The sequence below is a fragment of the Myotis nattereri genome (assembly GCF_964212035.1).
Source record: "Myotis nattereri genome assembly, chromosome: 9".
In the NCBI taxonomy this organism is placed as follows: domain Eukaryota; kingdom Metazoa; phylum Chordata; class Mammalia; order Chiroptera; family Vespertilionidae; genus Myotis; species Myotis nattereri.
The window spans coordinates 36,272,471-36,287,747 of NC_138084.1; the positions used below are offsets into that span (position 1 = coordinate 36,272,471).

Below are 15,277 nucleotides of genomic sequence, written 5' to 3' on the forward strand. Positions count from 1 at the left end.
GTCTCTAATTTGGCTCCCTACAGTTTTTAGCTCATCCTCAGCCTTCTCTTGCTCATAGTCTTCCTGACTATACCATCCCTTAAATGAACATGAAATGATGAATAAACCTTGGTATTGCTATAGTTTTCATACACTATCAAGGATGTTACACAGACACTGGGGATCATTTTTGTTTAATTTCTTCAGGATTTAATAACCTAAAATAGAAACATGCTGAGACATCACTCACCACTAACAGAAAAGTTGTGTCAACTTTGGTTACTCTCTCCATACCAACTCCCACCACCACCATTACCCCAAAGCAAAACTATCCAGTGAATGTTATTACAGCAGTAGGAATGAGTAGGTACAGTCAGGGCCTTTCTGAACAGTGGGTGCTGCTCCCTTCATGACAGTGAGCCTGGTCACTTCTCTTTGTATAGAACATGCCCCGCCGGAGGGTCAGCGTTGCCGTGGTTCCCAAGTTTAATGCCCTGAACCTGTCCAGTCAACCTCCAAGCTCATCACCCATCCCCTCCTTACCTGCCCTGGTGAGTATGAACATGTTTGCCTGCTGACCCTATTTGACCTCTCCCTCAGACTCACTACTATGTGGGTGACCTAGGTGTGAGCAAAGTCAATAAGGTGAGTTCATTCCCAGCACAGATTCTGGGCTATGGGCTTAAAAAGCCCAATATAGATGAGGCTCCATGTCTTCCACTGCCCTGAGAAGAAGATAGTAAGTGGTATCCTTTTTCATGCTTAAACCACACCATCCAAGGTGGGTACGATTTTGTCCCACTCTGCAATGGGCTTCAACACCTGAGCTGCATTGTATAGTGGTAGAGCTGAGCTTTGAACCATAGGCTCTGATTCTAGAGCCTGTATTCTTTAAAAAACAATTCATTTTATTTTAAATTTGTTATACTTTCAGTCACTTTCAAACACAGTCAAATTTTACAAAGTTGCAATTTTGGCATATAAAAAATTGGGGGCAGAAAATTTTTTTTCCAGAATTGGCTAAAGAATGTCACAGTGTTTTAGAGTTTGGACTTCAAAATAACACCAGATCTGAGTTCCAACTATGATTTCCCCTTTTTAGCTTGTGACATTAGGCAAGTTATTTCATCTCTCTTTGCCTCACTTTTTCCTAAGCTTGAATTCTTAAACCCAATGTTATTCTGTCTTGATTCTTTGCAATATTGTTTATAACAATGAAAAGACGGAGACTACTCAAATGTCCATTAATAAGAGATTAGTTAAATAAATTATGACATCCCTACAAGGGGTTTCTATATGCAGTTGCTAAAAATGATGATTAGAATATAAATACAGAATGGGGCAAAAGTAGGTTTACAGAGTTTAGTGTTATATTATTGTTTATTAATTATTGTATTATTTTCCATATGAACAACTATAAACCTACTTTTTCCTCACCCTGTATTTACTGACATGAAAAAAATTTCAAATTAGTAAAAAGGAGTTAAGTACAATATATACAAAAACAGTATATACAGTATAATTCTGTTTTGTAGTTTTTAAAAGTGGTTTTCTAGGTGTAGAAAGAAAATTCTGGAAGCATATATGTAAAACTATTAAGAATGGTTATCTATATGCAAGGATAAAACCACAGGTAATTTTTAACTTCTTTTTTTTCAGGTTTTTTTTATTTCAAGAAAAATGATTTTAAATATAATAATGCTACATGAAATAAACATTAATATCTCAAGAAAAATGATTTTAAATACAATGTTACATGCAATAAACACCAATTAATCAAGAAAAATGAACTTACATATAATATTACATGCAATAAACATTAATATTTCAAGAATGAAAGGATTTTAAGTATAAAAATATTACTAAAACGGTACTAACATAGTATGATATCATAACAGTTGTAGGAAATATTAAAAATCTTCAAATAACAGGATTACTTCTATTATATTCTAGTATATTTTTCCCCCCTGGCTCTATTTTGGTTCATCAGTTTATGTTGTTCATTATATTCCACAAATGAGTGAGATCATAGGATATTTATCTTTCTCCAACCGGATTATTTCGCTTAGCATGATGCTTTTTTTTTTTTTTTGATCTTTAATTTCTTTATTAGTTAAGGTATTACAAATGTGTCCTCATCCCCCCATTAACCCCCAATTTCCCCCCCTCCCCCAACTCATGCTCTCATCCCCCTGTTGTCCGTGTCCATTGGTTTGGCTTATATGCATGCATACAAGTCCTTTAGTTGATCTCTTCCCCTTACCCCACCCTCCCCTACTCTCCCTCTGGGGATTGATAGTCTGATCGCTGTTTCTCTGTCTTTGGATCTATCCCTGTTCATCAGTCTATGTTGTTCTCTATATTCCACAAATGAGTGAGATCATGTGGTATTTATCTTTCTCTGACTGGCTTACTTTACTCAGCATAATGCTCTCCAGTTCCATCCATGCTGTTACAAATGGCAAGAGTTCCTTCTTTTTTTACCGCAGCGTAGTACAGTGGGGCCTTGACTTACGAGTTTAATTCGTTCGGAGACGGAGCTCCTTAAGGAGCTTGTTAAGGAGCTCATTAAGGAGCTCGTTAACTCAAATTACTCTATCAACTCAATGCAAAAAATTGGCCAAGAGACAGCTGGTATCTCAAAAAACTGGTTAGTCGGGACACTTGTAAGTCAAGGCCCCACTGTATTCCATTGTGTAGATATACCACAGTTTCTTAATCCACTCATCTGTTGATGGGCACCTAGGCTGTTTCCAAATCTTAGCTATGGTGAATTGAGCTGCTATGAACATAGGGGTGCATATATCCTTTCTGATTGGTGTTTCCAGCTTCTTGGGATATATTCCTAGAAGTGGGATCACTGGGTCGAATGGGAGTTCCATTTTTAGTTTTTTGAGGAAACTCCATACTGTTCTCCACAGTGGCTGCACCAGTCTGCATTCCCACCAGCAGAAGGGTTCCTTTTTCTCCACATCCTCTTCAACACTTGTTGTTTATTGATTTGTTGATGATAGCCATTCTGGCGGGTGTGAGATGATACCGCATTGTCGTTTTGATTTGCATCTCTGGTATAATTAGTGACTTTGAGCATGTTTTCATATGTCTTTCGGCCTTCTGTATGTCCTCTTTCGCAAAGTGTCTATCTAGGTCCATTGCCCATTTTTTGATTGGATTGTTTATCTTCCTATTGTTAAGTTGCATGAGTTCCCTGTAAATGTTGAAGATTAAACCCTTATCGGTGATATCATTGGCAAATATGTTCTCCCATGCAGTGGGCCTTCTTGTTGTTTTGTTGATAGTTTCCTTTGCTGTGCAAAAGCTTTTTATTTTGATGTAGTCCCATTTGTTTATTTTCTCTTTAGTTTCCATTGCCCTAGGAGCAGTATCAGAGAAGAAATTCCTTCGGCATATGTTTACGATTTTGCTGCCTGTGGATTCCTCTAGTATTTTTATGGTTTCCCAACTTACGTTTAAGTCTTTTAGCCATTTTGAGTTTATTTTTGTGTATGGTGTGAGTTGGTGGTCTAGTTTCATCTTTTTGCATGTATCTGTCCAATTTTCCCAACACCATTTATTGAAGAGACTGTCTTGACTCCATTGTATGTTCTTGCCTCCTTTGTTGAATATTAATTGGGCATAGTGGTTTGGGTCGATTTCTGGGGTCTCTATTCTATTCCATTGATCTATATGTCTGTTCTTGTGCCAGTACCAAGCTGTTTTAAGAACAGTGGCTTTGTAATACAGTTTGATATCTGGTATTGAGATCCCACCTACTTTGTTCTTTCTCAGGATTGCTGCAGCTATTTGGGGTCTTTTTTTATTCCAGATGAATTTTTGGAACGTTCGTTCTAGATTTGTGAAATATGCCGTTGGTAATTTAATGGGGATTGCATTGAATCTATAGATTTCTTTGGGTAGTATGATTCTACCCAATACATGAACACGATATGTTCTTTCATCTATTTATGTCTTCCTCTATCTCTTTTTTCAGTGTCCTGTAGAGCATGATGCTTTTAAAGTCTATTTTGTCAGGTATGAGTATTGCTACTCCAGCTTTTTTTTTTCTTTTCCATTTGCATGGGAAATTTTTTTCCATCCCTTCACTTTCATCCTGTGTGTGTCTTTTGTTTTGAGGTGGGTCTCTTGTAGACAGCAAATAGTTGGGTCATCTTTTTGTCCATTCAGCTACTCTACACCTTTTGATTGGGGCATTTAATCCATTTACATTTAGTGTTATTGAGAGGTAGTTATTTATAGCCATTTTAATTCTGTACTAAAATGGTTTCTCTCTCTGTTTCTTCTCGGCAATCCCTTACAGCAATCCCTTTAGCATTTCTTGTAATGCTGGCTTGGTGGTGATGAGCTCCTTTAGTCATTTTTTTTTTTTTTTGTCTAGGAAGCTCTTTATTTGACCATCTATTTTAAATTATAACCTTGCTGGATATAGTAATCTTGGTCTCAGATCCTTGCTTTCCATTACCTTAAGTACTTCATGCCATTCCCTTCTGGCCTGTAGAGTTTCTGATGATAAATCGGGTTTCAGCCTTGTGGGAACTCCTTTTTAGGTAACAGTGTTCTTTTCTCTTACTGCCTTTAAGATTCTCTCTTTGTCTTTAATTTTTGGCTTTTTAATTATGATGTGTCTAGGCATGGGTCTGTTTGGGTTCTTCTTGTATGGAATTCTCTGTGCCTCCTGAACTTGTGTGACTTTTTCCTTTACTAGGTTAGGGAAGTTTTCTACCATTATTTCTTCAAACACCTTCTCTATTCCTTTCTCTCTTTCTGCCTCTTCTGGCACACCTACTATTCTAATATTGTTATGTTTCACATTGTCCCACACTCCCTTAAGATATCCTCCTGTTTTTTAATTGTTTTTTTTTTCTTTTTGGTTCTTTAATTGAGTGATATTTTCAAGTCTGTCTTCTAATTCACTATTCGATCCTCAGCTTCCCCTAATCTGCTGTATATTCCTTCCAATGTTTTCTTTATTTGTGATATGTCATTCTTTATCCTAGACTGTTCTTTTTTCATAGTTACTATATCTTTTTTCATACTGTTGAGCATTTTAAACATCATTACTCTGAACTCTGTTTCAGATCAATTTCTCATCTCGGCTTCATTTACCTCTTCTTCTGAAGAATTCACTAGTTCTTTCATTTGGGGGTTGTTTCTTTGTTTCCTCATTTTGGTTGTCTGTTGGGTTTGTGACTATGTTTTAGGTAGATCCTCTATACCTCTCAATCTCTAGTGCAGGACAGTGTTAAAGGCTGTTTCTTACTAATTGGATCAGGCAAAGACTCAAAGCTTCCAGAGATCTTGATGCCGTCTTATATTTCTACTAGCCCAGTGTGCGATTTGAAATCACACAGCGCCACCCACTCCCTCTCCAGCCCTTGAAACAGCCACAGCCACTGCTGATCAGGTCCTCCCCCAGTGCAGGCGCTTGGAGGCCCCTGACACTGCACGCATAACCTCCTCCTGTCCGGTCAACCTGTTATGGTGTCCCAGTTAATTAGCATATTTCTCTATTATATATATATATATATATATATATATATATATATATATATGGAATGTATTACTTATAATCAGAAAAAAATCAATTTCAATTTTTTTAAACAAAGACAGTTCCTATATAACAAAATATTTTCCAGCTCCCCAGTCTTTGCGAATCTACTTAATCCTGTCTAACACTTCTAATTCTTTCTCCAGTTGTTCCTCCATGCCCTGTCCATGACTAGCAGTACTCTATAAGGAAACAATCTGATATGTAAGCAATAGGTGAAGTAGATTCAAGTTCTTTTGTGCCAAGAGATAGCAATAACTCATAAACCTCTTTCACCTCTTCCTGCCTTGAATGTTTCAATCATCTTTGAAATCAACATAAACTCCCAGATCATCCACTAAACCAAAGGAGCCTAAAAATTTTTTTAAAAGGAGCTTAGGGAGGGCTAGTTAGTATGCTTTAAAGAAACATACTAACTAGCCCTCCCTAAGCTCCTTTAAAAAGTGAGAAAATTTGAGTGGAGACAATTTAAAGGACCTATTTCCCATACTATACTAAATGTATAAATGTGGTTTCCAAATATATTCCTTTAGGCTAGGGGCAACCAGGGCTATACATTCAAATGACGTGGGGCTAAACATTCCATGCTGGGACCCACCCCAAGATTCTGGATTGGACCAGGACTTTCAAAAATCTCCCCCAGGTGATTTGATGTGCAGCCAGAGTTGAGAACCACTGTTTAAATCAAATCCATTGCAACAAAACAATGTGATAGTCCTTGGATATTTGTCATAAGAAGTTTATGATGGCTTGAGCTTTTGGTAAGGACAGTCATCTCCTGAGAATTATATCTCCAGGGCTGTGATGGGCTTGCAAGAATCTATCCCAGGGACCTTGGGGTCTGTGTTTAGTAGGAGGCCCACTGGTATTTAATCTAAGTCAGTAAATGGGACAGAGAAAATGGATGACTCCCCTCCAGAACAGAGCCTCAAATGGAAACTCTCTTTGCTCAACAAAACTCAAAGAGGAAAAGTAAAAGTTCCAAGTTGCATGTGCCCCAGAGGTAAACAACACCTAAGAAAGGAGGTCAGAGAAGGCCCGAGAAAAGAGTCAACATATGGTATCGAGTGAAGGTTAGAGAGTGTCAGGAGTGAGGAAAGGGAAAGAAGAGGAGCAACAGCCCCTCTACCCCAGTATCATCAGACACCCAGCAGCTCTAGTTTCTTCCTTCCTCTCTAATCCTCAATTCTCTGTCTCTGTTCAGTCAGAATCGCCCAGTGGGAAAGGCAATCTACCCGTTGTCACCTCAACACTGCCTGCACTTTTGGAAAAGTAAGTGTCTATTTTTTTTTCCTCTGAACTTTGGGGATCTCTGAGGAAAATCTCCTCAACTCACCTTTTCTCCCATCCTCACTCCCTAAATGCAATAGAAAATAAATTAGGTTTTAGGAGAAATAAGTAGCACTCTGAGACAAAGATTTCAGACCTAGTTTGCAAAATTCCTAGACCAGGGAGATGCTATGGTATTGGTCAAGAGTACCATGATCTAAGGAGAGCCCATTGGAGATGGAAGTCTTCTCTGTTAGTTGGGACTCTTTGGGCTACAGATACAAGAAAACCCCAACTCAAAGAGGCTTAATTAAGCCCAGAGGAGGGGCTTCCCCAGATGTGGTACAGCAGGGCTCCAGCTCAGTCTCTCTACAATTTCCTAGCCACTGCCCACTTTATATATTGACCTCATCAGCAGGCTTGTGGCAAATGGCTGCTAATTCAGGTATTCTATCCAGACATGACATTATCTATAAGAAAAAAGACCACTTTCCCCCATGGTTCTTTCTTAGGAATGAACCAAAAGCCTTTCTTTTCAGTCTTCCTTATCTTGTTGACAGATTTGGTCCTTTTGTAAACCAATCACAGGCTTTGGGAATGGGATTGTCATCGTAGTATTAAACTATCCCCTAGAGAAAGGAAGAGAGGCCCAGCTTTCCATAAAGCAAAATGGCTTCATAAGAAAGAATAAATTCTCAAACAAAATCATGTTGCTGTTAGGAAGTAGGAAGGAGATGAGTAATTGGATGGGCAAACAACAGCGTCTGATATGCCTAACTTTTCTAGGCATCTTTACAATTTGTAGGTCTTTGCATCCTCAGTCAAAGCAAGGCAGGCTGTTTTCTATACACTCAGAGGAATTTGTAACTTGCCTTTTTAATTCTTTCATTTGCTTGCTGGAAAACATCTGGACCACAGCTGCCACCTCTCAGGAATTTTCCCTTGTGTCTTTCTTTCCTCACTTGGTAGAACATACACCTATATTCTTCCTTCTTCCTTGCCTTGAGATAACTTTACTCCTTTATTTTTCATTGCTGTTAGAATAGTTTTGCCTGACCAGATAAAAATGTCCATGTTGGGCCCCTTTGCAGTACAAACAAGTTCCCAAGATCCTCACCCCCAGACTTAGCAATGTTTTCATCCCCTCTCAGTACATCAACAACAAACCTATCCCTCCATGACTCATCCCACATTAGTCTTGAAGTTCTTCCAGCATTTCCTCTTTTTGCCATCTAACCCCGCATAAGCTTAAAGTTTCTTGATGTTGTATAGGGTATTTTTGTTTATTTGTTTCCCTGTTTTCCTGATCACTATAAGGAAATTATACAGGGATGACAAACTAACAACCATGTGGACGTAACCAAGTTTACAGAATCTAACCAAGTCCCTAGAGTCATAGTGTCTAGCCCCGTGGTCGGCAAACTGTGGCTCGAGAGCCACATACGGCTCTTTGGTCCCTTGAGTGTGGCTCTTCCTAAGCCTTAGGAGTACCCTAATTAAGTTAATAACAATATACCTACCTATATAGTTTAAGTTTAAAAAATTTGGCTCTCAAAAGAAATTTCAATCGTTGTACTGTTGATATTTAGCTCTGTTGACTAATGAGTTTGCCAACCACTGGTCTAGCCCATGGTCTCTGAGTCTCTCCAGAAATAGTCACTTATGCCCTGAATGAGAAGCACACTAAAATTCTCCCTCCAATCCTGCCTTTGGATGCACCAACCCCTTTTCCAGGAAGGTCCCCAACATGGCCCTGTTTCCAACTCTTGGCTCACAGAGCTAAAAAGAGCAGAAGATTTATGTCCCCACTCTCCTCAAAGAACTGACAATGATGGGACAGGGCCTGGACCCTGCAGAACTAATGTGCAGGCCAGCTGAGAATGTCTATCTAAGGCAGTGAGGATCATCAAGAACCTGAGGTAAACCTGGTAGGAAAAAGTGAGGTGCAAAATTGGGGACAACAGGCAGCAGCCCCAAATTAGAAGTGGCAATTAATAAGCATCAGTGGTGACAAATATGTCTGTAACTCATTCTTTTTTTAAACATATATTTTTATTGATATCAGAGAGAAAAGGAGAGGGAGAAAGAGATAAAAACATCAATGATGAGAGACAATCATTGACCAGCTGCCTCCTGCATGCCCCACACTGGGGATCGAGCCTGCAACCTGGGCATGTGCCCGGACTGGGAATCGAACTGTGACCTTCTGGTTCATAGGTTGATTCTCAACCACTGAGCGATGCTGGCTGGGTAGCAGCTCACCCTTATGGGCTACCCAGAGAGATCACCATGATATATTACCTCTACTGTGGCTGACTCAACTGTTGGGAATACACCCAGCCAATAAATATGGCTGTAAAAAGGGGAGGGAGTATTCAAAGAAGGAGGGATTCAGGATTAACAGCAGCTTCCCCCATGGATTTCTAAAAGGTGCTAAATGATTTCCATCTGAATTCAGGAAACTGGAAACATTTAACAGATTGCTCAGAGACTTAACAGTGAGACCATCTGTGAGTGAAAATAAATTCATGTCTTCTAACACAAATACAGTCAACTCTAGCTACCTTCTCCATATTGTTAAAGATTGTTATATTCAGCTTGATGTTAAAAAGATGTCACATTTCTCTAAGCATACAGTGACTAAACAAGAAGGGAAATGGCTAAGCAGGTGAAAGATGATGAGAAGATAAAATTATCTGCAGCTAGTTTTTAGCAAATACCTACGCTGACTGCATGCCAATGTGATTTGAGAAAATTCTGAGCCTTGTTCTTGTAGGTCACTTCCTAGTAAACTGCTCTTCATTTTTAACAAGGGGCTACGAACCTGTAGACTTAGAGAAAAATAAGAAAGTGACACATGCAGTAGTCCCCCTGATCCATGCAGGATACATGCCAAGAACCCTATATATACTGCTCTCTCTGTCTCTCTCTCTCTCTCTCTGTCTCTCTCTGTCTCTCTCTCTCTCTCTAACACACACACACACACACACACACACACACACACACATAATAAAGTTTAATTTATAAATTTGCTTCTGTAAGAGATTAACAACAACTAAAAATAAAATAGGACAATTATACTATAATAAAAGTTATGTGACTGTGGTCTCTCTCTCATATTTTATTGTATGTACTCACCTTTTCACTTAAAGGAAGCACTTTACAGCTTCTCTTTGGCATATTCAAATTGCCAGCATCACTACTCTTGCATTTTGGGCCCATTATTAAGTAAAATAAAGGTCACTTGAATACATGACAGTTGATCTACTAAGTGATTACTAAGTATAGGCCATAGCATATACAGCATGGATACACTGACAAAGGGATGATTCAAGTCCAGTGCAGAATGGAACAGGACAATGTGAGATGTCATCATTCTACTCTGAACAGTACGCAATTTAAAACTTATGAATTGTTTATTTCTGGAATTTTTCATGTAATATTTTCAGACTGTGGTGAACTATGGGTAACTAAAACCACAGAAAGTGAAACTTGGGATAATAGGGGACTACTATATATATTTTTTAATTAAATTTTTTTTTAATTTACAGATTACATTCAGTATTATTTTGAATTAGTTTCAGATGTACAGCATAGGGGACTATTATATTTAAAGTTTCGTGAAGATTAAAGCAGAACAAAACTCAAGAACAGTTTCACAAGTAGAACTATTTATTATTTTTCATTCTTTCATTTCTTTGACAATTAATGACCAAGGGCCAGGTACCTAGAATGGACTCAGGGAGCTCAAAGTCTAATGGGAAAGATGGGTGGGAAACAGGCCAGTATAATATAATGTGATGGGTGATAGCATAACGAAGTACAGGTTGCTAAGGGAACAACACACACAATAGTCAGCACCTTAACCCAGATTTTGTATTGTGGGAGGGAGGGCTTCCGAAAATGTTTCCTCTAGAAATTTACTTTTAAAGTGAAACCTGAAAGTTATACAGTTAACTAAGTGACCTAGAGGCTAACAGGATTCCAGATATAATGTGAGAAAGTATGAAGTCAAGGAATAATAATGATGATGATAATTACTCTGGCAGTTTCAAAAGTGTAGAAAAATTGCCAGTGTCTCACTTTATGTAAAGTGTTGTTTCCAATTGCTTTACATGAATGATATAATTTAATCTTTATAATAATCCCATAAGATAGGCATAGTATTAATATCCCTATTTTATAGGTGAGGAAACTGAAAATCAGAGAAATCACTTGCCTGAGGTTACACAGCTGATAGCAGAATTCATGCTCTTAACCTGTTAATAGGTTCTCCAACTAGAAGAATAGAAAGAAGTCCAGTATGACTAGAGAGAAGAGATGGATTTAAGAGCTGTTTTTGAAAGAGCTCTTGTGGAATGACCTGCTGATTGGCCAGGTGTTGAGTGGAAGGCAGAGAGTGGTGGGAGTGAGGGTATACATGGAGCCATTCACTGGGATCAAATAAGCCACACATATGGCTAATGTACAGGACTGGTTTATAAAAGGGACCATTATACTGATAAATCACTGGACAATTTTAAGTATGATCTCTGAAATAACAATTTTTCTACATTTTTGAAATAGCCAGGGTAAATTGCTTAAAGGTTTCATATGACATCACATATGTACTGCAAGCAGCTCCCCTTTGCAGATAGTATTCTGGAGTGAATTAGCCCTCAATCAACTAGTAGTGGGCCCCAGGAATCTGGGACTGAGTAATAGGGAGTAAGGAAGCTTTTGTAGCTCAGGTCCCCTGGGTTGGTCTTGTCTGAGGGAGCTGTGGCAGTAGGAGTGGCTTAGAGACATTGTGAGCCCAAGAAGGTAAGATGTGTCCATTGGTAAGTGTTGTAGTCACTTTCAAATATTATTTACCACATGGAAAAAATAGACTTTAATATACCTGCTGGTCAAACACATTTTGACTAAATAATCCTCATGTCACTGAGAGCTGAGCATCATGAAAAACACTGTTGACTTGGTGGACATGATAGAAGAATAAGCCTCTTGTCATGAATCATCCCCGCCCACCCCCCCCCCCCCCCCCAAAAAAGCATACAAAATTTCGGCTGGGAATAGATGCCACAATCTATGAGCATTTGGCTGAGAAATCCCTAGGGTGGGCACAAGCTGTGTGGGCTCAGCTCCAAGTTTACAGGCATGAATAAAGATTCCTTCAGCTCAACCCAAACACTGGGTTTCAGGAAATAGCCATTTACAGTGAGGACCTGCCCATTTTATAAGATCAATAGGCAGGGACTGGATGAGCCACAGTCAAGTCAGCGTAACTCAGCAAACACTTAAAGGCACTTATTGCCAAGCACCATTCCAACTCAAACAGTCTCTTCCCTGCAGTCACAGTCACATGGAGAGATGGGCAAGTAGATAAAACATAAAATCACCCCATCTCCAAGTTATGCTGTAACAGAGATGTAATGAGGGCACAGAGGGAGGGAGAGATCAACTTTAACTACAGGGTGTGGGAGAAGGGAAACACTGCAAAGATGCCACAGAGGAGAAGGTATTTGAGCTGAATCTTAAAGATACACAAGGAGAAACTTCCAGGTTGTTGGAGAAGATATTTCAGGAACTGTAAGCTCAGTCTAGAGGTCAGGATATAACTGCAAACGTTTCACATAGTGTGTGTTCCCCCTACTTCCCATCCTCCCCAGTATTAAATCAAGGTTTTCCTAGCCTATCTCTCACTCTAAACAAGCAACCTTTAAAAGAAGGGCCAAATCATAAGCCATGGCTCAGCCTATGAGCAGGCAGGGCCTCACTTAGCCCATTTCCTGGAACCCCTCACACTGCTCAGAGCCCAGGAAAAGACTTCTGTTTGAACAGAGGGCTCGTGGAGCTGTGGAAAGTGTACTTTGACATGAAGTTAGAAGACCAAGGAGAGAGTCCCAGCCAGGCCCGCCCACCACCAATAATGTGAACGTAGGCAAGTCACTTAGTCAATTTGAACTTGGTTTCTCATCTTTCATATGGGAAAATCCCCCATATGGGTTGCATATAGAGCAGTCAAGAGAATGGGCAAATGTTAGCCTGCATAGGATCAAATTTGAGCTCTATCAAATACTGTTTGAACTTGGGCTGGTTATTTAACTTTGCTGAGTTTTGGTTTTCTTGCCTGTCAAACTGAGAATAATAGTATCACTTATCTTATTGGGTCACTGTCTTAAGTGAGACCTTATCACATAGCCTGACACATAGGACAAATGTTAGCTCTTCATACCAGGAGGGTCAAGTGAGAGAAGCTATGTGAAAGCATGTTAAGAACTAAAGCCCCATAGGTGAGTTGAGTTGAACAGGGTGATCAAGTCAACCTGGGAGGTCTGGACCCTGGACAGAAGATCCACATGTTAAAAAGTTGTTGAAATGGGCTTCCTGGCTCTACTAGGGAAGTGTTTTAGTCTCTGCAGAGCACTCACCTGAGGGCAATGAAAGTTTTGTTTACTATCACTTGGTCAACAAAACTTGAAAGTCCTTGAGTGTTTTATGGCACAATATACACACACTTGAGAAATTTATTAAAACAATTTTATGTTAATTTTACCATACTTTAAAGTCACATTTAGGGTTCCTCTGATTCTGGAGTGTCAGAGAAATCTATGTCAAGTTCTCTCTTGAAGATATAAATAATCCCCTGATAATTTATCAGCTTGGATTTTATTTTTAGATCAGGTTTGAAAGAACATCAGATTGCTACCAAACTCTACCAATAAATTCAGTGTATAACTAAGAATAAATAGTATCATTTGTTGAGTACCATACTGCAGGAAATTTACTTATATTTCTTCATTAATTCTTATGCTACCATCTTCAGGTATAGACTATTATCCTCATTTGACAGTTGAGGAATCTGAAGGTCCGGATAGTTAAGTAATTTGCACATGTTGGAGCTGGGGTTTGAACCCATGTTTGCCTCAGGAGGGTTCTTCTTCCTATACTATATTGACCTCCTTCAGACATGTTTATCATTAACCTCTAAGGTTGACAGTTGTAGATAAAAGAAATTAGAAGTCTGATACCAATACTTTATTTCTAATATAGACATTTATTTAATAAAATAATTACTTTCCCTGCCTTTGGCTGTAACTATGTTTTTTCTGCTCTTGTTCCAATTGTTTGGACAAATAGGAAACTGCACATTAGGCAAAGATCACATGGAAGGGAGTAGATAATGTAATGTGCAAAAGGAGATATGTTATGAATAGATGATATTTTTAGAGTTTTATTTTTCTTGTTCACAATGGGTTTTGGTTTCCAACCTGAGGAAATGTAAAGTTTACAAGGTCTGAGGAAAACTAAGAGATGAGGAGAATATATAAGCCTCACTCATAAAGCCTGTCTGAGGGGTTGGAGAGGGTGCAGCTGTGACTTTCAGACTCTTGGCTGAAAAGCTCTGCTCACACTTCTGCCTTATTTGAGGGTTCCTCCTTGACACGACTCCTGTTGGGATTCTGGTGAACTAGGAGGGCTGCAGAATCTATACTGTAGTGAAGGCATGGCCATCAGGATACTTCCTTATACCTTGTGATCCCATACCTCAAACAGGCTCCCAGCACTGCCCAGCCATCCTACTATAATTTTCTAACATGTCTGTCTCCCCCACAACACACACACACACGAATCTTTTATGCCTTCTCCTCTCTCCTCAAGCCTTCCTAGGCCTCTCTACCTCACTCTCAGTAGATGACCTTGTCTTTCACCTTATAGAGAAAATGTAAGCTATTAGATAGTAGCCCTCTCATCTTCCTTCACCAAATACCCAACCTACCATCCTCTCTGTTATAACCAAGGAGAAGTTTCTCAATCTTTTAAAGAGCTGTCTCTGCTTCCCTTTTCATATAATTTGTTCCTTTGGTTATCCTCTTTCTCTCATCCCCTCTACTGGATCGTTTCTATCCACATTCAAATGTGCTTTCATCTTTTAACCCACTTCTTTAGCTATGCATTCCCCCTAAACACTCCTCTATTCCTTTTCCTAGTCAAATTGTTGTGTCTATGTCTTCCCCTTTCTCACCTCCCATTCTTTACTAAGCCCATTTCAATCTGTCTTTGGCTTCTGCCATTTCATCAAAACTCCTCTTGACCTTCATATTGTCAGATTTAAGAATCACTTTGTACTTATCTGACTCGGACTCTCAAAAGTGTGTGTGACACACAACTCTCCCTTCTTGACATCCTCGCCTCTCTGCACTCCCAGGACTTCATACTCTCCTGGCTTTTTCTCCTAGTTCTCTAACTGCTACTTTTCAATCTCCTCTGTCACTACTTTTCCACCTGAGCTAAGGACAGAGATGTCTATGGCTTGGTCCTGGGTCTTCATCTTTCCTCATATTATTTCCCTAGGCTTTAAATATCATCTATATGATATGATGATGATACCAAATGAATTTCTTCAGCCTTACCCATCCCCTCGTTTTAACTATCATCTATATGATGATAATACCAATATAATTTCTTTAGCCTTTGGTA

General features: G+C 39.2%; 1 protein-coding gene and 1 long non-coding RNA gene across 4 annotated transcripts in view; one reads left to right on the forward strand and one right to left on the reverse strand.

Moving 5' to 3' along the window:
- LOC308524549 overlaps positions 1–15,277 on the reverse strand; it is a 157,194-nt gene that overhangs the window by 93,644 nt on the left and 48,273 nt on the right. The gene's annotated exons all lie outside the window — the stretch shown is intronic.
- The window catches only part of IRAG1 (inositol 1,4,5-triphosphate receptor associated 1), a gene marked incomplete at both ends in the record, with an annotated part of 107,474 nt that overhangs the window by 84,413 nt on the left and 7,784 nt on the right, over positions 1–15,277 (forward strand). For all 3 annotated transcript variants that reach the window (XM_081099084.1, XM_081099085.1, XM_081099086.1), the window contains 2 exons: positions 423–530; positions 6,750–6,817. In XM_081099084.1, coding sequence (XP_080955210.1) covers positions 423–530; positions 6,750–6,817 — 176 coding nt within the window. The remainder of the gene's footprint in view (positions 1–422; positions 531–6,749; positions 6,818–15,277) is intronic.